The following is a 26,637-nucleotide window of genomic DNA, read 5'->3' on the forward strand; positions in this document are numbered from 1 at the left end:
CTTGGGGAGGGAGGGGTTCACCCCGAGGAATTTGCTAGAATCACAGTTCACCTTGTAAAGGCCTTGTTTCTTCATCAAGATTTTTCCGTTACTCTACACAACCATTTTATCTTCTTTTGAAGTCAGAGACACTGGATTAGAAATTGAGGCACACAGAATGAACGTCCGTCCACACTCCCGGGTGGTGGTGAACGCATGCAGGGCAGGACCCCCGGTGCTTGAGCCCCACTCGCTTTGAGCGTGGTCTTTTCATGCCGTTGTGGCCTCTGAGAAGCAGGGAATTTCAGGACACGACAGGGGAAGCACAGCCCTGGAGGAAGTCTTACTCCCTTGCTAGGGATTTAGGAAAATCGAGTCCTTTGTAGAAGAGAGTGTATTTCTGTACTACAAAGTTTCTAGAAAAACTGTTCTAAGGAGGCATAAGTTGCAAAGGGGCAGGAAGGCCCTCTCACTTCCTCGCAGTCTTTGGAGGTCATCACACACAGAGGCGGGAAGCCTCGGCTCAGTTACTTCTTCCTCTTGGAGCAATAGAGTGGTTACATTTTCCAAACACATTTCCTCTTAAGATGCCCTAAAGTCCTGCTACATCAGGCAGCTGGATGTGCACAAGTCTAAATAGGGCTTTTACTCTGCAAAGGAAACCAAGCGCCGGATACTGAGCCTAAAATAGCCTCAACGCGGGAAATCCGGAGCCAATTTTCCTGACTGCTCGATTAACGGTGAACATTCGCAGCTCCCCAGAGAGACAGATGGACTTCAACATCCCATCCACCATCCTGTCTTCAGAGAGGAACTAGGTACTAGCCAGGGGGGCAGATGCGGCTAATCCATGGGAACAGAGCCTCTTGGTGCTACTGAGGGCCTGACGCAGGACCGAGGCCATCTGATGGGACATTCGTACCTGCTGTGACGCTGCGTGGAGAGACACTTGGGAATGTCCTTTGTTGGCTTCGTGATTTATCCACTATGTATATATTTGCTTTGATCATTAACAGCCTATCATTACTTTCTTGAAGATGTGGCCAGTGTTTGTCTTTTTTTTGGTTTTTGGTTTTTGGCTTTTAATTGCTAGACTTTAATTTTTAGAGCAGTTTTCAATTCATAGCACAATGAGCAGAAAGTACAGAGATTTTCCGTATCCCTCTGCCCCGACCTCCCCAGCCTCCTCCACTATCAACTTCCGGCCCCAAGTGGTACATTTGTTACAATAGATGAACCTGCACAGACACATTAGTAACATCCAAAGTCCACAGTTACCTTAGGGTTCACTCTTTATGTTGTATATCCTATGGGTTTGGACAAATGTATAATGTCATGTATCCATCATTATAATATCGTACAGAGTATTTTCACTGCCCTAAGATTCCTCTGTGTTCAATTTATCCCTCCCTCCCCTCAACCCTTGCGAATCACTGATTCTTTTACTTTCTCTACAGTTTTGCCTTTTCCAGAATGTCATATAACTGAAATCATACAGTATGTAGCCCTTTCAGATTGTCTTCTTTCACTTAGTACTGTGCATTTAAGTTTCCTCTTTGTCTTTTCATGGCTTGAGAGGGCATTTCTTTTTAGTGCCAAATAATATTCTGGCAATTGTGAATAAAAATGCTATAAACATATGTGTACAGGTTTTTCCGTGGACATAAGTTTAAAATTCATTTGGGTAAATACCAAGGAGCGTAACTGATGAATCCTATGGTAAGAGTATGTTTAGTTTTGTAAGAAATCACCAAACTGTTTTCCAGAGTGGCTGTACAATTTTGCCTTCCTACCAGCAATGATAAGTGTTCCTGTTGTTCCACATCCTTTCCAGCCTTTGCTGTTGTCAATGTTTTGGATACTGGCCGTCCTAATAGGTATGAAGGGGAGGCCAGTGTTTCCTCTTAATTACATTTTGGGCAACATTTCAGGTTCTGACTTTGGATGCTGCAGTGGGATCATCTTGAATAAAAGCATAAGAGAACTAACTCAGACGTTCATTTACTACTCAAATATGTTTTTGAGTGACCTGGCACTGGGGATTCTCAGATAAAGGATGCTTTCTGTGTCCTCAAGGAGCTCACAGCCCAGTGGGGGAGAATGACCAGAATGGAGTGACAATTAGTACCTAAAGGGTATGTGGCAAGGGAGTGCTGTACTCCCGGAGGGAAGCCTCAAAAATGGGCTATAGGGCTTCCCTGGTGGCGCAGTGGTTGAGAATCCACCTGCCAGTGCAGGGGACACGGGTTCGAGCCCTGGTCTGGGAAGATCCCACATGCCGCGGAGCAACTAGGCCCGTGAGCCACAACTACTGAGCCTGCGCGTCTGGAGCCTGTGCTCCGCAACAAGAGAGGCCGCTACGGTGAGAAGCCCGCGCACCGCGATGAAGAGTGGCCCCCGCTCGCTGCAACTAGAGAAAGCCCTCGCACAGAAACGAAGACCCAACACAGCCATAAAAAAATAAAAAATAAATAAATTAAAAAAAAAAAAAAAGGGCTATAATCTGAGAAAAGGGGAGGGGACAGGGCAGGCCTGGAAGGAGGCAGCCCAGAGCCTCAGAGGGAGGTTAGCGGCCAGAGGCTGGAGGTTGCTATTTCAGGGCTGTTGGAGTTTCCGGTTCGAGGATGCAGAAGCAAGGATTCAAACAGGGAAGGGACGTGGCTGGGTTTGTTTTTGCGGAGCCAGCAGGCAGGGAACTGCAGGTGTGGAGGGTGGGATCTGCAGATCTGCAGGCCCAGCGTTCCTCACCCAAATGCTTACTTACGAAGCACAGGTTTGACCCCTGGTTGGGGAACTAAGATCCCACATCCCTGCCCTGGGAGGGCCTCTGGTCTAGCAGCAGATTATCCAAACTCTGGCTTCAGGGACAACTTAGACCTCTTCTCTTTACTCTCAGAGCCTGGCCAAGAGCTGCTGACAAGCTATTTCTAAGAGGCTGGGTTCGGGTTATTGATTCCGCTCTCCTTGACTCACGCTCTAGTGGAGGGTCAATGAGTCACGAAATGGCCATAAACAGACGTCAGGAGGGACCCACATGTGCTGTCACTGGCCCTGAGCCTCTGACAGATGGCTGTTATCAACCGCGCCCAACCCCCATCCCCTCCCCGTAACTGCAGGGCCTGTTCGGCATCCCCATGAGTGTCTGTGCAAAGGTCACCCGTTGGGACACGGGGAAGATGGCGGGGAGCTTCCTCCTGCTTTAGGGTGGGAGATGGCCCCCACTGCCTGCTTGTTTTTGTTTTTTAAACTCAAACTAGCCGCATTTACATACCATTAAGCCCAGCAATTATGATGACTGTGCTAAAAATCCATAAATGAGAGAAATGTAAAAATCTTCCCCACAAATGCAGGATATTGGTATTTCTCAAACTCTCCTGAGGTCAGTCGGGAAATTATACATTGATGGGCCTTCTGAAGCCAGAGCCAAGGGCAGCAGGACAAACAGTGAGTGCAGCCTCTGAAGGTGGGCTCTGGGGCCTGTGCTCCTGTGGCTGATGTGGCGTTTCCTCTACGTGAAGGCCTTTCATCCATTTAAAAACACTGAGCGCCTACTACGTGCCACATTGCTCCGGGCACTGGGAATACAGTAGTGGGCAAGACCCAGGCCCTGTTTTTGAGCTGAGGGAGTGGCGTCCCAAGCCCAGGGACCAAGGAGGAGAGGCTGGCGTCACCAGAACAAGGCCGGGAGGCAGGGGGTTTGGGCAGGGAGCCAATTCGTCCCTCGGTTGCCCTGTAGCCACTGAGGCAGAACCTCCACGTGGGTGGGAACCAAGCCCCTCTCTGTGGCAGGTACGGATGCCACAGTCACACACCGGGGTGTAAGACAGCGAATTTCCAACTTTGAGCCCACAGCGATAACACTAAAAGTACCTGGGGCTCCTCTAGAATCTGCGTGGCGTTAGTCGCGGTGACTTTGGGAACAAGCCTCTGGTCCTGGATCATGTCTCTGCAGAGATGTGACCCCCCCCCCACGAGGCGTCTTTGGCGTCTCCAGCAGCAGCAGTGAGGCTGTGGCCCCTGGCTCCGGCTGTATCGGCTCGCGGCCACCCCATCTGACCACAGGGAGGGCCACTGCCACCCTAGTGTCACGGTCACACCATAAACGTTACAGATGCGTGTGTTTGCTCAGAAAAATCTGTGGCATATGGCAGTAAAACGCTGTCTTCTTGCAAAACCCAGGTTCTCAGGAATTTCCCCAACAGGTGGAAGAAATGGGTCTTGAGGGCACGTTTCCTGATCTATGCATAGGTGCTCCACCTGGCTGGGGGCACAGGACCCACCCAGCTGCTCCGCTGTGCTCCTGTGGGGCCTTGGAGTGAGGGCATGGGGCTCTCTCTGTCTCTCTGCTTTTGAGGCCCTTCTGTGATTTCCGCTAGCTGCTCTTATGCTGGCCGGCAGAGACCAGCTGTCTTCTTAGAGCTGACCCAAGGAGCGAGGTCCCGGTCCCCTCTGCCCTCAGAGTCCCCCCAAAGCCATGGACAGGGGCAGCTTCCTGCGCTGAGACCCCACCAAGGGTTGCCCTCCACTGCTCGAAAATCTCCTTCCTTCAGTCCAGACAGAATTCTAAACTCTTTTCGTTGTGGTGGAAAAAACTGGCCAGTTGGTATCCTCCTAAACCTTTGTTCATACCTGGACTCAGTGGGTCTTTTTCTTCAAGTTATTGTCTCTGCTTGGCCTTACAAAAGTCTGTGTAGAAGCTCCAGGATAAGAATTGACTTCTGGGGACCTCCCTGGTGGTCCAGTGGTTAAGACTCCGCGCTTCCACGGCAGGGGACGCGGGTTTGATCCCCAGTCGGGGAACTAAGATCCCACATGCTGCGCACAAGGCGTGGCCAAGAAAAAGAAAACAAAACAAAAGAATTGACTTCTGTCTTCTGGGCTGTGCCAGGATCCCCTGGAGGGACCATGGACACAATGAGTGGAAGGCGGTGGCACGACAAAGAATTGAGAAGAAAACACTTTGTTTTCCACCCTGTAGATCATCTTTGATCTTGCTGTGAATTCTTCCAGGAATGAGTGGGGCACAAAGACATGACTAGTAAGTGTAAGTCCTGCTCGCCCAGCACTTGTTGACACCTGATTCATGATGACACAATCTCAGCAAACTGGCCGACACCTGGGTGGAAGCCGTGTTGGTGGCGGGTATAAGTGGCTTTGAAGTCCATCCCCTTTGCTCTCCTCTCTCCCGTGGACTCTTCATCGCTCTGATTCCTGGCATCCCTCACCCCTTCCCCAGAAACAGACCAACCAGCCAGACTTCAGCGTAGTGGTTCTCAAAGTGTGGTCCTGAGCCACGGCATTCACATCACCCGGAAACTTACTAGAAATGCACATCCTCAGGCTGCACACCAGACCCACTGAGTCAGAAACTCTGCGGGTGGGCCCAGCAATCTGTGTTCTATCCAGCTTTCCAGGGGATTCTGGTGCCCCCGGAAATTTGAGAGGTGCTGCTGTAAAGGGCTGTGGCAGCATCCCCGGCTCGGCTCACTGCCATCAGAGTCGGGCAGAGGGGAGACAGGAAGTGGTTATGCAGAACCAGCCTGAAGGAGGTCTCTCTCCCTCCATCATAGGGAGTTCTGAAAACACCCCGTGCATTCCCGCCTCACCTGCCTTTACCCTCCGTGTGTCCCCGTTCCTTGTCATTGGCACGTGACCTTCACAACAGAAGTTTTCAGTTCCCGAAGGAGACCCTTGGAATTAGAAGCGGTTCCCTATGCGAGCGGACTGTACAGGTGACACACAGGTCTTCCCCGTGTGCGTCCTGCAAGGTTCTGAGGCGTCATCCACTGAATGAGGCCTGGCCATCAGTTTACAGCCAAGCAAGCTGCCATGTTTCGGAGCAACAAGAGGAAGACAGGTGTGGTTTTCAAAAAGTGGCATCAAGGGAACCGACGTGCGGCCCTGGACTCGCGGCTGTGGGCCCACCTCCCTCTGCCCAAGCTTGGGGTCTGCCCGGACCCAGGCCCCTCTGCTCCTTCCTCTCAGCTGACATCTTAAAACGCTAAGGCCTGCAACACCTCTTTACATTTTCGACAATTTATTTTTCTAAAGAGGATCTTATCATTTTCCCTAGAAAACTGGGAGGAAAAACCCCAAACAACTGCCTTTATTCCCCCTACTCCTTTATATTTCTAAATATGTTAAACTTGACAGTTGTTAAGAACAAACCAAGGTACATGCAATGTTTTCATGTGGTTTCTTTTTAAGCTAACAAATTAGTCTAGGTGTATAAAGGTTTTTAGGGTCAGCATTATGTTTATTTACATTTGCTCTGGATTTATTTTTTAATGTTTTTCTTCTTAAAACTCCCAAATTTCTGAAGTCTTATACCTCCAAAAAGTTTATCCTGCCAGGCCCTCATTTTCCTACTAAAACCTATTTGCCCTCTGCATCTTGCTCTTTGCCAGTTAATATAATTTAATAAAACATTTGCTAAAATATTTGTGACTCCTGTCATGGTCAGATAACATATTTGCTCCTTGAGAGAGGACTTCAGTGTCTGCAACACGGAATTTTAGGTGCTATGGCCTGTGTGCAGGGAGATGTGGTAGGTTTGTGGAGTCATTATGGGGCCCATGGTGAGAAAATTTTTATATCGATGTACAGGTCCAGTACATCGCTTGTTCTTGTTACAGGCAAAGCAATTTGACACTTCCTGGTCTAATCTTTGTAGTCTCATCCATTCCATCTAAAAAGAATGTGAGTCTGGATCTGTTACTGGACCAGGTTCATTTTGCCCCATGCACAGTAAGCCCAGCCGCTGAGATGACAAGGTTTGCAGCAGAGAGACTTTATTCAAAAGGCAGCCGAGTGCAGAGACAGGGAACATATCTCAGATTCACGTCTCTGAAGGCAAGGGGATTGGGATATTTATGGGATGAAGAACAAAGCAGCAGGGCGATCTGAGGTGTGTGGGGTGTGGGGAGCGTGGGGAGTGTAGGGAAAGGTGATTAGAAAAAGGGGCAATAATTGTTATTCTGCGCAGGTGTAACTAAGCTACGGGGGCGGGGCTCTGACGTCAAAAGTTCACCAAGCGGACACTCGCGCATGCCCAGTTGGAGGGTCAGTGGTCCCAACCAGTCTTAACCAGCTCAGCTTGAACTAGATGCAGCTGACTCCAAGTTCCTGGGGAAGGACTCAGGCAAACATGAGCCAAAACATTGTTTTGGCCAGGTGCTGCTTGGAGGACGTGCAAATCTTTGGTAGCAACATTTAAAGCGACCTTGATTAGCGCAGGCAGGTTACAGGTGAAATCGATTTACCTGATGCTTACCCACGGTTGCAGAGCCACTAAACTGATTCAGTGACCTGCTCATGGAACCCAACCCGAGGTGGGAAACACTGCGTTAGGTGGTCTTTAAAGTAACTTCCTGCCACCACAGGGCCCTTGAACAAGACTCCCCCCCTGTCTGAGCCTGGGGCCAAGTGAGCTGAGAAGCGGGAAGCGGCTTTCTCGGGGCTGGCTGGGAGAGCTCTGAGGACTAAGATGCTCATAGCCGGTTAGCTCTCTATGACCACACTGTGTGGGAATCTTCTTCCTTTATGCCTTAGAACAAAAATTAAAAACCCAACCTACCTCAACATAATAAAAGCCATATATGACAAACCCACAGCCAACATCATTCTCAATGGTGAAAAACTGAAAGCATTTCCTCTAAGACCAGGAACAAGACAAGGGTGCCCACTCTCACCATTATTATTCAACATAGTTTTGGAAGTTTTAGAAACGGCAATCAGAGAAGAAAAAGAAATAAAAGGAATCCAAGTAGGAAAAGAAGAAGTAAAACTTTCACTGTTTGCAGATGACATGATACTATACACAGAAAATCCTAAAGATGCTACCAGAAAACTACTAGAGCTAATTAGTGCATTTGGTAAAGTAGCAGGATACAAAATTAAGGCACAGAAATCTCTTGCATTCCTATACACTAACAACAAAAAATCAGAAAGAGAAACTAAGGAAACACTCCCATTTACCACTGCAACAAAAAGAATAAATACCTAGGAATAAACCTACTTAAGGAGCCAAAAGACCTGTATGCAGAAAACTGTAAGACACTGATGAAAGAAATCAAAGACGATACAAACAGATGGAGAGACATACCATGTTCTTGGATTGGAAGAATCAACATTGTGGAAATGACTACACTACCCAAAGCAATCTACAGATTCAGTGCAATCTCTCTCAAATTACCAATAGCATTTTTCACAGAATTAGAACAAAAAATTTTACAATTTGTATGGAAACACGAAAGACCCCGAATAGCAAAAGCAACCTTGAGAAAGAAGAATGGAGCTGGAGGAATCAGGCGCTCTGACTTCAGACTATACTACAAAGCTACAATAATCAAGACAGTATGGTAGGGACTTCCCTGGTGGCACAATGGTTAAGAATCTACCTGCCAATGCAGGGGACACAGGTTTGATCCCTGGTCTGGGAAGATCCCACATGCTGTGGAGCAACTAAGCCCGTGCGCCACAACTATTGAGCCTGTGCTCTAGAGCCTGCAAACCACAACTACTGAGCCTGTGTGCCACAACTACTGAAGCCCGCATGCCTAGAGCCCGTGCTCTGCAACAAGAGAAGCCCGTGCACCGCAACAAAGAGTAGTCCCTGCTCTCTGCAACTAGAGAAAGGCTGCATGCAGTAACGAAGACCCAATGCAGCCAAAAATAAATAAATAAATTTAAAAAAACATGATCATCTCAATAGATGCAGAAAAATCTTTAAAAAAATAAAAAAAGGAGTATGGTACAGATCTACAGAGTATGATCTACAGAAACATAGATCAATGGAACAGGATAGAAAGCTCAGAGATAAACCGATGCACATATGGTCACCTTATCTTTGACAAAGGAGGCAAGAATATACAATGGAGATAAGACAGCCTCTTCAATAAGTGGTGCTGGGAAAACTGGATAGCTACATGTAAAAGAATGAAATTAGAACACTTCCCAACACCATACACAAAAATAAACTCAAAATGGATTAAAGACCTAAATGTAAGGCCAGATACTATAAAACTCTTAGAGGAAAACATAGGCAGAACACTCTATGACATAAATCACAGCAAGATCCTTTTTGACCCACCTCCTAGAGTAATGGAAATAAAAACAAAAATAAATAAATGGGACCTAATGAAACTTAAAAGCTTTTGCACAGCAAAGGAAACCATAAACAAGACGAAAAGACAACCCTCAGAATGGGAGAAAATATTTGCAAATGAAGCAACTGACAAAGGATTAATCTCCAAAATATACAAGCAGCTCCTGCAGCTCAATATCAAAAAAACAAACAACCCAATCCAAAAATGGGCAGAAGACCTAAATAGACATTTCTCCAAAGAAGACATACAGATTGCCAACAAACACATGAAAAGACACTCAGCATCACGAATCATTAGACAAATGCAAATCAAAACTACAGTGAGGTATCACCTCACCCGGTCAGAATGGCCATCATCAAAAAAATCTAGAAACAATAAATGCTGGAGAGGGTGTGGAGAAAAGGGGACCCTCTTGCACTGTTGGTGGGAATGTAAATTGATACAGCCACTATGGAGAACAGTATGGAGGTTCCTTAAAAAACTAAAAATAGAACTACCATATGATCCAGCAGTCCCACTACTGGGCATATACCCAGAGAAAACCATAATTCAAAAAGAATCATGCACCCCAATGTTCATTGCAGCACTATTTACAATAGCCAGGTCATGGAAGCAACCTAAATGCCCATCGACAGATGAATGGATAAAGAAGATGTGGTACATATATATAATGCAATAGTACTCAGCCATAAAAAGGAACGAAATTGGGTCATTTGTAGAGACATGGATGGATCTAGAGACTGTCATACAGAGTGAAGTAAGTCAGAAAGAGAAAAACAAATATCGTATGTTAACACATATATGTGGAACCTAGAAAAATGGTACAGATGATCCGGTTTGCAGGGCAGAAATAGAGACACAGATGTAGAGAACAAACGTATGGACACCAAGGGGGGAAAGTGGTGGGGTCATGGTGGTGGTGTGATGAATTGGGAGATTGGTATTGACATGTATACACTGATGTGTGTAAAATGGATGACTAATGAGAACCTGCTGTATAAAAAAATAAGTAAAATAAAATTCAAAAATTCAAAAAAAAAAAAAAGAAGAAACTAAAAATAGAACTACCATATGACCCAGCAATCCCACTACTGGGCATATACCCTGAGAAAACCATAATTCAAAAAGAGTCATGGGGCTTCCCTGGTGGCACAGTGGTTGAGAATCTGCCTGCTAATGCAGGGGACACGGGTTCGAGCCCTGGTCTGGGAAGATCCCACATGCCGTGGAGCAACTAGGCCCATGAGCCACAACTACTAAGCCTGCGCGTCTGGAGCCTGTGCTCCACAACAAAAGAGGCCACGATAGTGAGAGGCCCGTGCACTGTGATGAAGAGTGGCCCCCGCTTGCTGCAACTAGAGAAAGCCCTCGCACAGAAACGAAGACCCAACACAGCCAAAAATAAATAAATAAATAAAAATTAAAAAAAAAAGAGTCATGTACCACAATGTTCGTTGCAGCACTATTTACAATAGCCAGGACATGGAAGCAACCTAATATCCATCGACAGATGAATGGATAAAGAAGATGTGGCACATATATACAGTGGAATACTACTCAGCCATAGAAAGGAACAAAACTGAGTTATTTGTAATGAGGTGGATGGACCTAGAGTCTGTTACACAGAGTGAAGTAAGTCAGAAAGAGAAAAACAAACACTGTATGCTAACGCATATACATGGAATCTAAAAACATGGTTCTGATGAACCTAGTGGCAGGGCAGAAATAAAGACACAGATGTAGAGAATGGACTTGAGGACACAGGAGGGGAAGGGGAAGCTTGGATGAAGTGAGAGTAGCATTGACACATATACACTACCAAATGTAAAATAGATAGCTAGTGGGAAGCAGCCGCATAGCACAGGGAGATCAGCTCGGTGCTTTGTGACCACCTAGAGGGGTGGGACAGGGAGGGTGGGAGGGAGACGCAAGAGGGAGGGGATATGGGGATATATGTATACATATAGCTGATTCACTTTGTTGTGCAGCAGAAACTGACACAACATTATAAAGCAATTATACTCCAATAAAGATGAAAAAAAAATAAAAACCCAAGATATTCATGTGAGATCTTCACTGCTCATCACCATTGTGTGTGTGTCAGTGACGTCCTAGGTCTGTGAATTGAGAAAAATTATCAACACTTGATTCTCTCCAAGTGTGCACCTGAGACTTACTAAGAAAGGTGTTTTCCACTTGGGATGACTTGAGGGCCTCATTCTTGATTTGTGGGTAACCTAGTCCCCTCAAATGCATTTTCTTCCTTTCTCACCACTGCAAATCATCTCAGAATGGAGTCTATTGTCAAATAGTTTCTGAAGTCTTCTTGTGGATTATCTGTATACTCAATGGCTTTTCTATAAAACACTGAGAACTGACACGTGCCTAGCAATGGCTTGGGAAGATTAATTTGCCTGGCTCTTATGGGATGGACAAGCAAAGGAAAAGATTTAAGAGTAGGAGACCTCTTGGCAGCCATCATAACATTCTGGGGGTAGTCAGCGAGGGTAGCAATGAAGTGGGAAAGAAAATAGAATTGATGGATATTGTAAAGGAAGAGCTAACAGGACTTGATACCTGATTGGATATGGAGAGTAAGGAAGAGTCAAAGACCACTCCAGCGTTTTCAGCCTTGGACCCTACTAGGAAAGCAACAGCTAAAATAAGGACTGGTTTGGGGCAAAGACGTTGAATTCGATTTTAGGCATTCTGGGTTGGGGGTGATGATGAGACATTAAGTGGACCCTGAGCCAACAATAGCACGGCGACCCCAGAAGCAGCTCATTTACAGATCTGAAAACTAGGCTCAGAGGCTCTACCCCTTGCCCAAGGTTACAGAGCTAGTTGTAGGCAAGCTGGAGCCAGAATCACGTCTGAAACTCTCTCTCCTACCAGGCAGCTGGTTCGGATGTGGGGCTAGTGCTCCAGGGGAGGCGAGATGGAGATGGCGAGTTTGGAATCCACAGCAGAGGCGAGAGAAGAAGGCGTGGCGGCGGGGAAGTCCCTGCAGGGGAACGACGGCAGAAGAGCAAAGGGCAGAGGGCGAGGACCAAGCCTGCCACGTGTCCTCGTTTAGGGGGCATGAGAAGAAAGCAGAGAGCAAGGAGATGCCAACTGGAATAAAGACAGTCCTGTCACCGAGCCAAAGGGCGGGAGCCCCGTGGAGAAGCACAGAGGGCTTGCGTGAGAAGCAGCCTTGAGATCCTCCCACCGTGTGCTTGCCTTCCCCACGCGGTTCACCCCACTGATGCCGCGCCGAGGTTCAGGGGCCTCGGAGATGTTAGAGGACGCAGACCGAGGCCACTGGATTTGTCCACTGGAGACCCTGGAGAGCACATCTCAGAAGTGTGCCATGCAGGGAAGCTGCGGGTGAGGGTCAAGGAAGAGGTTCTTGGGTGTTGTTTGGGTTTTGTTTGTTTGTTTTTAAATAAGAGATGATTTGGTGGCATAGAAAAAGCAACTAATAGAAAGAAATTGAAGATGCAAGAGAGAAGGGGCTGGATCCTAGAGGTCATGGAAGAGAGGGGTCAAGCCTGCTTCAGCAAGTAGGAACTCTCTCTAAAGGGAGAGCAAAGTGGATGAAGACAGAGCTTTTTTTGGTGGAGAAGAGAAGGGTTGAGAGAGCTCAAGCTGGAGGGGGAAGCAAGGTTATCTATTGTGATTATGTAGCAAATACTCATTTCCTCTTCTTCCTTACTAACAGAATCCCAATATTATTTGGGGCAGCAATGTGCCCAGCTGAAAAACCACGTTTCCCAGCCTCTTTTGCAGCCGGGGGTGGTCATGTGACTCACCTTTGGCCACGGGGAAATCAGAGTGGCTTTCTAGTAAAGTTCATTAAAGGGAGCCATCTAAGGTCTCATGTGCCCATTTTGTTCCTCTCCCTCTCTTCTTCTTTCCTTCCTGGAATATGGCTTTGATGGCTGGAGCTGCAGCAGAAATTCTGTGACCATGAAGTGACCTTCAGGCTGAAAGCCAGTGCTAAGAATGGCAAGACAGAAAGAGAAATAAGTCAGCACACTGATGATCTCGTGGAGCCATTACTCTGACCCTGCATTGCCTACCTCTGGACGTATTTTGCATGACAGGAGAGACATCTTTTTGTCTAAGCCACTGTTATTTTGGGGGGTTTTGTTCCTAAGAGCCAAACACAATTCCTATACGGTGAGTTCGGAGGTTGGTGTATGTGTGTGTGTTAGAAGGTGGAACATAGAACAAGTGGATTAGGGGGTTTGAAGTCTGCATCATTCTAAAGTCATTAGTAAATATAAAAAGTTGAGAATCACAGCAGTAGGAAACCAATCTGGATATCCATGATCAGAAAACCCCATTACATGTATTATCCAGATGGGTGCCTACACAGTGCAAATTCATTAGTGCAAGTCAATCCTCCTCTCCCATACACCTTGTTGAATTACCCAGTGTTTATCCTATGAAGACTGAGGTTTACATTTGATGCCATTAGCAGTTTTTATTGAAGGAGGAAATACTTTCTTAATTCATTTCAGGTTTAAGATCAATTCTGCAAACATTGATTAAAACATGAAAGGCATTTAAATAGGCATAATTATCTCTGAAAACATGCAGTGTTATGTGTTATGTTGTATTCAACATTGTTCAGATTTAGGGCTTTGAATCCACTGGAGTTTAAAATGCTTTTTTTTTTTTTCTTCCATGCCAAAATGTTTGACTACTGTGAAATACTAACCCAGAATGCCCTGGGCAAATGATTAGCAAGGCTTCAACTTTTTTTTAAACTGCAGGCTAAAACCATCTCCATTTATATAGAACCCAGAAAACATGTCTCTTTAGATATGCCATACAGCCTCTTGATTTAACAATCCATCTTAAAATATCAAGGGCAATTAGAGTTTTTCATTCATATCTTCATAAGCAATACCAAGTACCTTTTAAAAAGTCAACAATTGATGGAAGAAAAGTCTTTGCATTAGCACAAGATGCTCACTTTCCAATCCATTCTGTATGTAACTCCTGGGGTTTACGAGATTGAAAAAATAAAATAATTCCAGTTGAGGCCATTTATCTAGTTTTGCAGCAGCTGCAAATTCGGTTGCTCCGGAAACAATCCAGTCTCCAACCTCCCAATTATTTTTAATCGCTGGATTAATGTACTAACCACTTGTATGTGAAAATCCATCTTGGCTGTATTATCAGGACCATGTACAATGGGCAAGTAGACAGGATTTACCGATTTACGAAAGTGTTAGTATCTTTGACATTTTTTTGCAAGAAAACAATGCTTCAGCTTATTTAATATTCCAATGATAACTTATTCTTATAAGACTGAGAGAGACACACATTTCAAGAGAACAAATGAGAGGCAGTTTTTTTTTTTAACGAGGTAACATGGAAAACAACACACAATGCCATACACATGCCTCCGGGGCAGGTGTAGGGGGACCAGGAAGATTAAGAATTCGTTTGAAAGGCTCTCTCATTCGGACACGAACATGCAAGACTCACAGGAACTTAATAAAAAATGTAAACATCGATTTGATTTAGGCTCAGCTTCAAAACACTTGTAAGGCATTAATTAGAAAACTATATTTAACATTTATTCCCTTTACTCTCTTCTCTTACCTGATCAAGAACTAAATGGGCTAACCAGTGTAGATAAATAAAAGGCAACTAACTTTAGTATATTCCTTATACTATTAGCTCAAACCCCTGATGCCTTTCAGCTAACTCAAAAACCATACGGCAAGGCAGAGAAGCACGGGGTTGCTGGTGAAGAGTATGGTTTATGGGCTGAGCTCTGGAAGGGAGCAGTTAAGTTACAGAGAAGTGTTTGTCGGGTGGGGATCTGGGAGGCTCTGAGACCCACAGAGAGCCTGTCACCACCTCTGCACCCACCAAAGGGCTGCGCCAGGGACCCCAAACAGCTCGGGTTCCAGTATTTCCCTGCAGATACCATCACAAGCCCCAGCGCCAAGGACACCACTGCCAATTTTGGCAAACCCATTTCTCTTGCTGTTGAATCAGAAGACCAGGCCCAGGGCATGAAGCGCTAAGTGCTTTCAAAGCCACAGAAAGGGCCTGACCCTTTCAGTTCTCAGTAGGAACACGGCTCATAATATGGGGTTTGCTTCTCGTTTTGAACCCTGGTTGACATCCTAAACACAACAGGGGAAGATCACAGCGCACTTAGAGGGGTCGGGCAGTGCTCCGAAAAGATCCTTCCTTTGTGCTATTCTGGACCAGAACAGGTATTGGGCATTTTGCTGGCACAGGGTGAAAATGTCCCATCATTCTCACGGGCTGCAATAATTAAATCTGAACGCTGGAATGAGCATTTTTCAAGTGGGCACAGCACAAACGCTGGGCCGAGTCTCCCGAAGCACAGAGTGACATGTCATCACGCCCTTTCAGATGCAGGCTCTCGGCTGCCCTGATCCTCCATCCCGCAGCCTTCCTAGGGACCAGGGCGTTCAGGCTAAATTCAGCCTTCAAGTGCCTGGGAAGCCTGAAGTGCCCGAGCACTCCCAGGAGGTTGGAAGCAGATGAATTTTTAAACAACAAAATGAGTGTGTATGTGAGTGTGTTTGATAATGGTCCAAGCTTTAATAGCATGATAAAATACCCTATTTTTTTTTTATAGCTAGCATGCAATCAATCCGTAACACACTGACAGGATTTAGAAAGATCAAGGTTATTCAGCCACAACTAGATGGAACCACTCAATATTAAATATATTTATATATAAGCAGTTAATGGGAAATGCAGACCCACCGCTGGGCAAGTCAGCCTCCTAAGATCAACACATCCATTGGGAAGAAGGAAGCTCCTGGGAGCACGATTGTTCAACCTGTAGACTCTCCGTTCTTTTTCAAGCCACAGAGGAAAGGGCTATGGGTATCTCTCTGGTTTGGGGTTTTAAGAGGTTAATTGTCTTAGCAAACTGGCCCATTCAAATTAATCTTCCTCTTGGACCCTGAATAGGTTTGATTGGTGTCACCAATATCCCTAATCCCCTCTTTGATAAATGACATCAAGTGTGTACAGGGGATGGAGTTGAAGATGGGATGGAGGATTGACAATAAATATTAAGAAAATATTCATTATGTAAAGACAAATGAGTGAGGAGCCTTGCTTCTTGGATTTTTTTCACAATGAGGTGGGAAAAGGGCTGGTCATGGGAAATTGCAGTCATTGAATTAGAGAGTGTTAGAGATGGAAAGGCCACTGTCTTTGTCCTCCAGGTGAAGAAGCCGGGAATGGATGTGGCCACATAGGTAGCAGTGAGACCTGAGCCACCTTTCTCTTCTCACCAGGCCCATTTCTCTCCTTGGGTCCCTGGAGCAGATGGAAGGAGGCAAAGAACAGAGGCAATTTGGGAAGTTGGGGAAGGCACATTGTGGGGCTGTCACTTTTTGCTCACAGGCACTGCCTGCAAGGAGAATCCCTACTAGTTGATGACCGTGAGCCTGCATGTGTGTGGTCGTGTAAGGAGCTCTGTCCCCTTTAGTATAAGTTCCAAGTGGGTACAAGTACTTAGGAGGTCCAGAAAATCAAAAATGGCTGCACATAATTTATGTTTCCCATTTTCTATTCACATATACAGAATGAAACATAAGGATGATTCAAAGATACCATGATGCAAGACTTCTGCAGTTATTTCCAGCACAAATTATTTTTTTTACCTATGAAGAATTGGCCTTATTCCAAATAAGACTTGAAATTGTGCTTTTCTATTTCTTTTATATAAAATGGCAACTCTTTCCCACGAGAAACAGCCTTTTTCCTTAAATGCAAATCATCCAGGGCTTCTGGTATCACCGATCAGTGTATTCTGCCTTTCATATGGCTGTGAGGAACAGAGCATGATTTTAAACATGAGTCAGTTTCGCTGTTGGGTTTATCATCTGGAAAGAAGGACAGAAGCCGGCTGAGTTCCAGCAGTTGCCTCCAAAGTGACTTACTCCCTAAGTAAGAGCCAGTGAGTTCCCTTCTAGATGATACATGAACATGCATGAAGCGGTAATTTTCTTAATTCCATTCTGATTACTGTCTAGGTAAGAATGACAATCTACGGGATCTCTGCCTAAAATAAGCTGGTTTCTCCTCCTCTTTTCTGATACCTTTACCGGGATCTCAAGTTACCCTTGAGCTTTGGCAACACTCAAACACAACGCAGAGCAGAGCAGACGCTCCAGAGCCCAGCTTCTCCCTGAGCCCTCTCCCTACAACCCGCCGTAGATTCGCTGCCATGGGCCAATCTGTAAAGGGGGAGCAAATTCCGCTAAGACCGTGTCGAAAAGAGATAACTAAAGAAAAAAAAAAACTGATGGAAAGCTGCTCTTTTACCTAAGAAATCATCCCATCGTTCCCCCACAATTCAAAGATTTGATGTTTTGACTGTTTTGGGACCATTCCTCCCTAGGGATACTTCAATAAAACTGACCTCTCCTCGGGCCATCTGGGTGATGGTGTTGTCATTTCAGCTGTTAAGGATAACTGTACACAGATCCAAAATAACAGAGGACGTCCTTTTATTGGCTGTCCACAGGAGTTTGGTCACACAAGGAGGTGAAGACTGGCAGGTGTGGTACAACACAACACCTCGGCTAACTACTAAACAGAAGGTTAACTGATGCTTGATGGGATAAAACCCCGGCAGCCCTCCGCAGCCCAGGCGCCACCTACCCATGTAGAATTAAGCTGAAGAAGCTGGCGAGGGATGGCATGGTCCGTTAGTCTTGGTTTGTTGCACTGTCTTCCCATAAAACAGCACTTGAGAATTCACAAAATTAAAAAAAAAAGAAGAAGAAGAAGAAGAAGAAAGCAGCAGTTCCCTTTCAATACCATCACCACCGTGAACAGACTGCAGGGTGCCATGCAAGTCCACATCTGGTCATTGTTTCCCTTTAGGTTTTTTTTAAATTAACAAATGGAATGGCATGTCTGTTTCAAATATTAGTAGCATAACACTTAAGTGCAATTTCAGTCCGGCCACAAGCGTCATAAACCTTCCGTGCACCTGTCCCAGAACAGCAAGAGGCACCCCCAGGCAGCTCCTCTCCGCCCAGACTCCGACGGGGGGGCCCCCGGAGGCTCCTCCCTCCCCACGCCCACCCTCCATATTCCAAACACCTGAAAACAGCTACGTCTCTGTTTTCACCGTTATCAAAATGGTCAGGGTGGGGCAGAAAATTCAAATGGAACCAAGCTGCCAGCCTTTGGGTCCTGCCCGCCTCTGCCATCAGAGGGGGATGCGATTTCTCTCCCAGGGCTCTTCCTGCCTCAGGACCTGGAGTCGTCGTGGCCACCCCGGCACTGGGTCGCGGGAAGTCGCGGTGGGGCCGCCCGTCCGTCGCTCCTGCTGTCCGCAGCCCCCGGGCCGGGGCCCCGCGGTCACACGGAGCTGAGCTTCACCAGGCCGCGCACCGAATCCTCGTGCAGGGAGTCCTGGCTGGCGAGGCCCAGGACGTGCATGGTGCGGCTGTGCGCCAGCGGGCTGCCCGCCAGTATCCCGGGCGGCGAGGGCGCTTCCTCCGGGGTCAGGAACTGGTGGCCCACGTGCTCCTCTTTCAGGGGCAGTATGTCTGTGAGCGCGGCCTCGGCGGCGAGGTTGGGCATGGAGGAGGGCGGCGTGGGCTGCCCCAGCGTCAGGCTGGCGCAGGGCGTGCCCAGGCCCGGCTTCCCGGGCAGGTGCAGCTCGTCGCTGGCGAGGCTGGGCTCGCTCTGCAGCAGGGGCGTGGCCGCGGCCTGCAAAACGAATTTGGTGCTCTGAATGCACTGGTCTTGGTCGCACTGGAGAGCGGGAGGGAGCCAGCAAAGAGGAGGCGAGAGGAGTTGGCAAGGGGTGGGGAGGGAAGGGGGCACAGGGGGCAGGGAGGGGCGGGATACAAGAGAGAGAGAAACCCGTTAGTGACACCTGGGTCAGGGAGGGCAGAGAGTGTGCACAGTAGCCCAGTTCCGTTTGGAGACACCTGGCTCCTGAATAGCTGCTCAAACTAACAGTCACCCACAGGTGCCCTGGGAGTACCACGCAGCCGCAGGCTTGATGCTCCGGCCCCTGTTCGCAGACAGGACCTAATTTAAAAACAATCCCCTGGACAGAGGCACGGGCCTTGCCACCTGCAGTGGCCTGCGGCCAGTGCTACTTCTATGCTGAAAACCACTCTCACCACATTGTTTTAAAAATACAGGGGCCTGTCCACCCATTTCCCAGCAGCGTTATTCGCAACAGCCAAAAGGTGGAAGCAAGCGTCCATCGACAGATGAACGGATAAACAAGATGTGGTCTGCACAGGCATGGAGTAGTATTCAGCTGTAAAAAGGAAGGATATTCTGACCCTTGCTGTGGCATGGAGGAACCTCGAAGACGTCATGCTCAGTGAAATACGCCAGATACAAAGGAAAAATACTATATGATTCCACTTATATGCGTTACCTAGGGGAGTCAAACTCAAAGACAGAAAGTAGAACGGTGGCTGCCAGGGTCTAGGGGGAGGGGTTGGGGAGTTACCCTTTAATGTCTGGAGTTTCACTTTGCAAGAAGAAAAGAGTTCTGGAGGTGGATAGTAGTGAGGGTTGGATGACACTGTGAATGTGCTTAACGCCATTGAACTGTACAGTTAAAACTGGTTAACATGGCACATTGTGCCACACACACACTAGAAGAAAAACACACGGTCAACGGAAGACCCTGAGGGCCTGATCAGACTATTCGTAAAAGCCTTAGGATTCCTCGCTGCTAAGTTTTCAGCAGCTTCAAGAACCATTAATTGAGCTGTGGTTTTTTAATCTGTGAAAGAGAATGCCAACATTTTACAAAATATTTCCTTTTCTTCGAAGTGTTCTTAAATCTTAATCTCGTGTCCTTTGTTTCACTTTACCCGCTGGGCAAAGGAAATAGTGGAAACACATTTCTAGCTGGGGGAATTTGATACCCCAGCTCTGATACCTTTGAAACCCTTCTCTGATACCTTTGAAACCCTTCCCTTGAGCTGCGGGCAAGTTTCAGAATAGCTAGAAGAGACTTCTTGTGACTCAGAGATCTTGAACTTGAGTCTGTGTGGTGACTTGTTAGCGGGTTTCAGGAGCAGGTGTGGCTATTAGGGGAGATTATCCTGACTATGTCTGAGCAATAAGCAAGGCGCTCCACTGTTTCTGAAGAAGTTCTTAGAACAAACACGTTTCCCCTCTTTACAGATGCATCTCGTATGGGTGGGTGCCTTGCTCAAGACCTTACAGATAAAAGTAGGGGATGGATCTGGGATTTGGGACTGGGATTGCCTGACTACAAACCCCTTTTCACCACCGCACATTTGACAGCTAGTAGGTGCTTAATAAATGTGACTTGTCTATTATACCCACTCTCTTTTTTCCGAACTCTAGAGTACCATTGAACCACATACTCATAGCTTTGTGATGGAGGGACTTTGCCATCTTCCTGCCCAGACGCACACCTAGAACTTCCATCACTCACCCACCTCCAGGCACAGAAGCAAACCAAACCATGCAACGCAGCCTTCAGGGGAAAAGAGAGTTTTCCCGAAGTCACACTTCTTTTACTTCTTTTGCTTCAGTGTGTGTGTCCTTCCTAGCCGCATGGGTTTCTTTCTAAAATCATGAGTGGTGGGCCATCCCCAGCCCGCCCCCAATCCTCCATGAGGAGGTAGAAGAGACACCGTCTCTAAGGAATTTGCGGGTTTTAGAAGTTCAAAGACCTTGGTTTCAGACAAGAGTAAAGCTCATGATGGAGCTTTAAAAAGGGAAAGCAAATCCTGCCTTTTCTATCATGGCTTCATTCCAGCCAAGGGAACTTCAAGACGCGGAGAAGCTAGGAGAAGGGTGGGAAAGGGCTGGGGAGTGGGTGGAGGGCTACTCGGATGAGACAAAAATGCCATTAAAAAGTGCTTGAAAGGGGCTGATTGTTAGGCATTGACAGTCATTTAGTGTCTGCATGTTCCCAATCGTCACCCGAATCTTTTGCCACACCAGTACTTATCCAGTGGGCAACTGCGTAGCCTTCTCTGCTCTTGCGGGGAATTTCGGCTCGGGGCAGGGACCCTTGCTGCTGGGGGCCGCTGAGCAGCACAGCTGTCGGAGCTGCAGACACCTCGGGGCCGGCTCACGCTCTCCAATGCTGTCAGTTCCGTTCAGCACATTGGCTCAGTCTTGACAGAGCAGAGGCGGAGAAGAGCAACCTTCCTGATTAAACATTCATCTTCTGGAAGGTCTCCCAGGGCTTTGGATATACTGTGCTTTGCAAAGAACATTTTATGAAAATCACCATTTACTGCCCTGGCGTTGCCTCCATTTTCTGTAGCTCAGTGCAGCCTCTGAGCCGCCGCCCCCTGCCCCTGACCCCAGGGCTGAGATGCTGCCCCAGCCAGAGAGCTCCTGCTCTCAAGCCAGGCCCCTTCCTGGATGATGGAATCTTGTTCTCAACTTTTCCTTCTGGAGCCCTCACTCATCCTAATACCTCGGTCCACACAACACGCCCAGCTCTGGGGAAAGATGAAATTGCAAACTAGATTTGCTGGTCTCTGTTGACCAGAAGAAAGCCTTTTTTTTTCTTAAATTGAAAACTGATTGGCAAATTCTGTTTTAGGGATCAGCCCAAGTAATTCTGACCGGCTGGCTCTTCCAGACTCACAGGAAAATATTGGGGCCGGCCAAAAAGTTCATTCGGGTTTTCCTGTAACATCTTACGGAAAACCTCGAATGAACTTTTTGGTCAACTCAGTATATTAGAGGTCAGAGCTGGAGGAGATTCCCAAGGTCAGGTGGCACAAGCATACGGGGGAGAGGCGGGCTCCCCACTCTCTTTATCTCTTTCTCCCTCTGTCTCTCTGGTCAAGTGTCCTTTCCCCTGCCCTGGTCACGCCTCTCCAGCCGTGCTCTGCAGCAGAGCTCACGGGCACCCAGCAGAAAACCCTGGGACAAAAGGGCTGCCAACAGTCCTCTGCTAAGTTCCTTAGAGCTCACGTTCACCGGGAGGCTGACGTGGAGTTTGAGGGGCCCTCTGAGATTCTGCACTAAAGCTTCCCTGTGCTGACTTAAACGAGACACCTGTGAAACAGCACAGCATAAACTGGTTTTGCCTCCTTAAATAGGTTGTTGATTAATCAAACAAGTTATTTACGGAGACAGCACTGCACACGTGCAAGATGGGACCCCATGTCTTCAGGATGAACCCGGAACCAGGAATTTTTCGCTTTATGGAACTCAAAGAAGTTTATGGAACTCAAAGTATTGCCACTGGAGCCCTTTTGGAAGTGAGAAGTCCTTCAGTAAGGAAAACCTGGCTTCCAGCAGCACGAGTAGCTTGTATGGACTGACTCAAGACTAGCCAATCAGCTTCCAAGTGTGAAATTCCCCTAACCCCTTAAAGTTCGCCTGAAACCTGGGTGGAGGAGACAGATTTGAGTCCTGCCTCCTGTCTCCTTGAGAGTCAACCTTGCAATAAAGCTCTTTCTTTCTTCAAAAGCCGGGGCCATAGTCTTGGCTTCTATGCACGTTGGGCAGTGAGCCCTTGCTACGTAGCACCTGGAGGTGGGTTTACTCTGAAGCTATGAGCTTAAGTTCAGGGCCTTTTGTTTGCTTGCTTTCTAAGGCCTTGCTTGTTGTTCTGTCTTGCATATTATTTTCTTTTTCTTTTCTTTTTTATATACATTTATTTATTTATTTTTGGCTGACTTGGGTCTTCATTGCTGCGCGCAGGCTTTCTCTAGTTGCAGTGAGCGGTGGCTACTCTTCATTGCGGTGCACGGGCTTCTCGTTGTGGTGGCTTCTCTTGTTGTGGAGCACGGGCTCTAGGCGCGTGGGCTTCAGTAGTTGTGGCACACGGGCTCAGGAGTTGTGGCTTGCGGGCTCTAGAGTGCAGGCTCAGTAGTTGTGGCACACGGGCTTAGCTGTTCCACGGCATGTGGGATCTTCCTGGACCAGGGCTCAAACCCATGTCCCCTGCATTGGCAGGCGGATTCTTAACCACTGCGCCACCAGGGAAGTCCCTCTTTTTCTTAAAAAGGGCTCCAAATTGCATGACTCAGGCCCCTCCAAACCTGGGTCCACTCCTGCACACACTTATTGGTGCTTTCCTGCGGCCGAACCCACAACACGTTAAAACTGTAGCAAATCCGTCCTCAGCCTCATGGCCAGGACTCTGTTGAAAACGCGCTCCGGTTTCCCAGGAGTAAAGCTTAAGGACTTAAATATGTGAAAGAAAACATTTAGCCTAAGCCATTTAATTTTTTAAAAAATCGAAATCTCATAAATCTTCTCAAAATGACTATTTTGAACAGTGACTTGTATTATCTGACTTTAAGCACCTGTTCTACAGGGATTTGTTTAAATATTTTAAAAGATGACTGTCTGAGTATAGTTGTGGATACTTCCATTGTTATAGGGACTGCTTTTATATTAATAATGAACCTACTCTCTTCCCTCCTCCAGTTTACCGTGTGGCGAGATTGTTTCAGTGAGCAGATTGCTGGGACCACCATGAACCTAAGTGTCTAAATCCTGCTGTAACCCATAGGTTTGAAAATAGTTTGCCACATTTAAACTGATTTCTATTTAGAAGACCATTCCCATTTGGGGTGCCCAGGGACCAGGCTTTCTTCCACAGGATACTGTCTTGTAATTTTCCTATTGGTTCACAACAGGACACTAAAATGGGTTCCAATCAAGGAAACAGCAATTAATTCCACTCTACCCAGTGGAATTTATAATTCTCATGATATTAACTTTGCACGTTTTGGACATCTTCTTAGAAGAAACTCAATGACTAGGGGATATCTGATTTAAAAAAAAAAAGTCCAGCCTCTTCCTCATTTTGCACACTGCCAAAATTCCAAGGAGGATGGGCTGATAAACCATCATGGTTGCAATTCCCATATGAGAACTTCAAGGGACAAAATAGCCAATATTTTCAGGGTTACTGTGAAGATGACCCATGAAAAAATGTCCTTACACCTCTACCTTTTTACCTTTGCTTCTGATCCTTATCTGCCCATTTCTTCTTGATTTTTCTACTTAATTTTTTCTCTCTGGCCTCACTAATTCTCTTCTCCTCTTTCCCTCTCCATCTTTTCCTTCATTGATTTCCTTCCCTCTTATCCTTTTTCCCTCTTCTCTCTTTCTTCTTCTCCTCCTTTTCTTCCCCCCCTCTCTTTTCTCTTTGACCTTTTTATGCCACCTACACGCTTTCCTGGCTGTTCATTCGAGGACTCATATCTTCAACCAGTAGAGGGAGACATCACTGCTCACTTTTTTTCTCTCACAACTTGGAACAGGGCTTATATTCCAGCACTAACACCCAGAAGCCATGAGGTATATTTCAATGTATCTAACCAGTTATAGAATCTTAAAGAGAAACAACCAAGCAGCCGGAGATTGGACAGTGACAATCCGTCACTATGAAGAGGAAATTGAGAAACTCACTGTTTTCATTCCAAAACGACACTTTAAAGGTTCATATTTATCAAATATTAGATTGAACCATATGAAATTGCCATTTTTTAGGCCAAAAGTCATCCAAGTGCTGACTACTAACAGAATAGAAACCTGACTGCTTTTAAGAATGTCTATGGACAGACCCTTCTGTCGGCAGCATAAAACTAATACTGTCTGGAGTGCTGGAGCATTTGCTGTGGTTGCAGTAAGTCACTGACAGCTGGCTGATTTACTGCCCAAATGAAGCGCTGGCATTTAACTTGCAAAGAAGTTTATGGTTTCAGATGTTTGGATGTCACACACATTATCACTTAATGTTACAGTTTAAAAATACCATAGAGATAAGTTATTTTTGTTTCTGCAGGTTTTCAAATAAAATTGCTCATGTTGGAATACATTTTATTTTACTCTAGCTGACTTCTTGTCTGAAATAATCCTAGTGTACAGACTAAATGCTGCCAAAACCAAAGCTAGGAGTTTTCTAGGTGGTCTTATATACAAATTAAGAATAAATAAAATTATTTACTTCTTTTGCTCCAGTTCTGTCAAAAGTATTAGCATTGGGCATCGGTTATTTCTGCTTGGCTGTGAAGCTGTGTTCTGGGGTCTTATGAATGCTCATTTACTTTAATAAAAACACTATAAATTTCTAAAATCCATCTAAAATATAGGTTAGGAGGAGTGCTTCCTTTTTATTCTTTTTTAAAATATTATCATTTAAGTTTGCTCAAGTTATTTTTTCCATTATATTTGATTTTTCAGACTATGCATGGAGAGTCCTTCTGTGAAACTAGTTTAATAAATCATGCAACTGCTAGGTTTAATCTTGTTTTGATATTGGATTAAGAGGATTTAAAATGAGGTTAAGTAAATATAGCAAATGATAAAAAAAAAATCCAACAATTATGTACTATGTTAGGGTTAGGGTTAGACTATCTTTGTGTTTAGCACGTGATCCCAAAGGATCACAAGTGCCAGCTTTAAACAAACTATGATCCTGATGGCATACAGAACTTAAATTATTTGACAATCAAATGAGATATGCACACTAAAAAGTGGACCATACCTGAATGTCATGACTGTGCATAGACACATTGTCATGAAAACACCTTCAGTATAAGGTAATAATAAAAGCCAATAATGAGGAAAATAGGAATAACTAAAACATGATCTTCAGTTGGCACAAGGGTTATGTGCACAAAATTCCAGTGTGGATCCTCAGAATTTCATAGATGTTCAGATGACAAGGGCTATACTGGGGTCACATGCACTATTTAAATACTTTAGATGTCACTTCATTACTTCTCTAACGTTTTCTTTCTTGGGAATCTGTAGTAGAGGGAAGATCACTTAGGTACTAAATAACCATCCCCAGCCCCCAATTATGTGAGATGGTAAGTTAACAGTGAATTTTCCCATTTTTCAGATAATAAGACCTCTATGGGTACTTTGATGCCAGCTATCTATCAATATTTACATAATTTTTCTGTCCTGCAATTATCAGTATGTTTATCTAAGGCTAAAGCCTTTGCCTTTATTTCTAAAATAGTGCAATTTCCCTAGGAGCACTTTTCCTATCATTCGGGAAATGCATTTCTGATCTAGACTTTAATAATAAAACAATAGGCAAAAATTTGGCCCAAGATACCTAGAATCTCTTTCCCTCCAGTCTTTCCTTTCTCTGCAAATGAACATGCCAAGTCTGGTGCTAAATATAAAGTCTCCAAATGCTCCTCCTTTGAGGTGAGCACTAGAAACACTTTTAGGTCAGAGGAATCATGTTCCATGGCTAAATCAGTATTTACCGTTAGTAGAGTGGGTAGCAAAAATGGGGGAATATGGCAATGTTGGCTGCAAAATGTCCTTTAATCACAGAGATAAGGCTTCTATTCCCAGGAATGGTGGATAACCTATACTGGACCAGTATTGCCTCCGTGTACAAGGAAGTATATAAAACTGGCCAAAATACGTGAAGCAAACAGTTTCCAATAGTGCACAACAGACAATGCAAGGTTGCAATCCCCGAGAGGAGGGAAACTCACAGGTGAGCCCCACAGTCAACCAGCCCTTTCCTTGGGAAGAATTTCCCAACCATGGTATAGGCTGAACAGAGCAGAGAAGTTCT

The 26,637-nt window shown here is 45.9% G+C and overlaps 1 protein-coding gene across 4 annotated transcripts in view; it reads right to left on the minus strand.

Annotated features, from left to right (window-relative positions):
• Nucleotides 1-17,579: 17,579 nt before the first annotated feature.
• Nucleotides 17,580-26,637, minus strand: part of ZDHHC14 (zDHHC palmitoyltransferase 14) — a gene marked incomplete at its 5' end in the record, with an annotated part of 272,487 nt that continues 263,429 nt past the window's right edge. For 2 of the 4 annotated variants that reach the window (XM_082404609.1, XM_082404608.1), the window contains one exon: nt 17,580-18,812. In XM_082404609.1, the coding sequence (XP_082260735.1) occupies nt 18,459-18,812 (354 nt within the window). In that variant the 3' untranslated portion in view covers nt 17,580-18,458. Of the gene's footprint in view, nt 18,858-26,637 lie in introns of all 4 variants that reach the window. The other 2 variants (XM_082404607.1, XM_082404606.1) reach the window with 1 other exon arrangement.

The sequence above is a fragment of the Balaenoptera borealis genome, assembly GCF_965194805.1.
Source record: "Balaenoptera borealis genome assembly, chromosome: 9".
Lineage (NCBI taxonomy): Eukaryota > Metazoa > Chordata > Mammalia > Artiodactyla > Balaenopteridae > Balaenoptera > Balaenoptera borealis.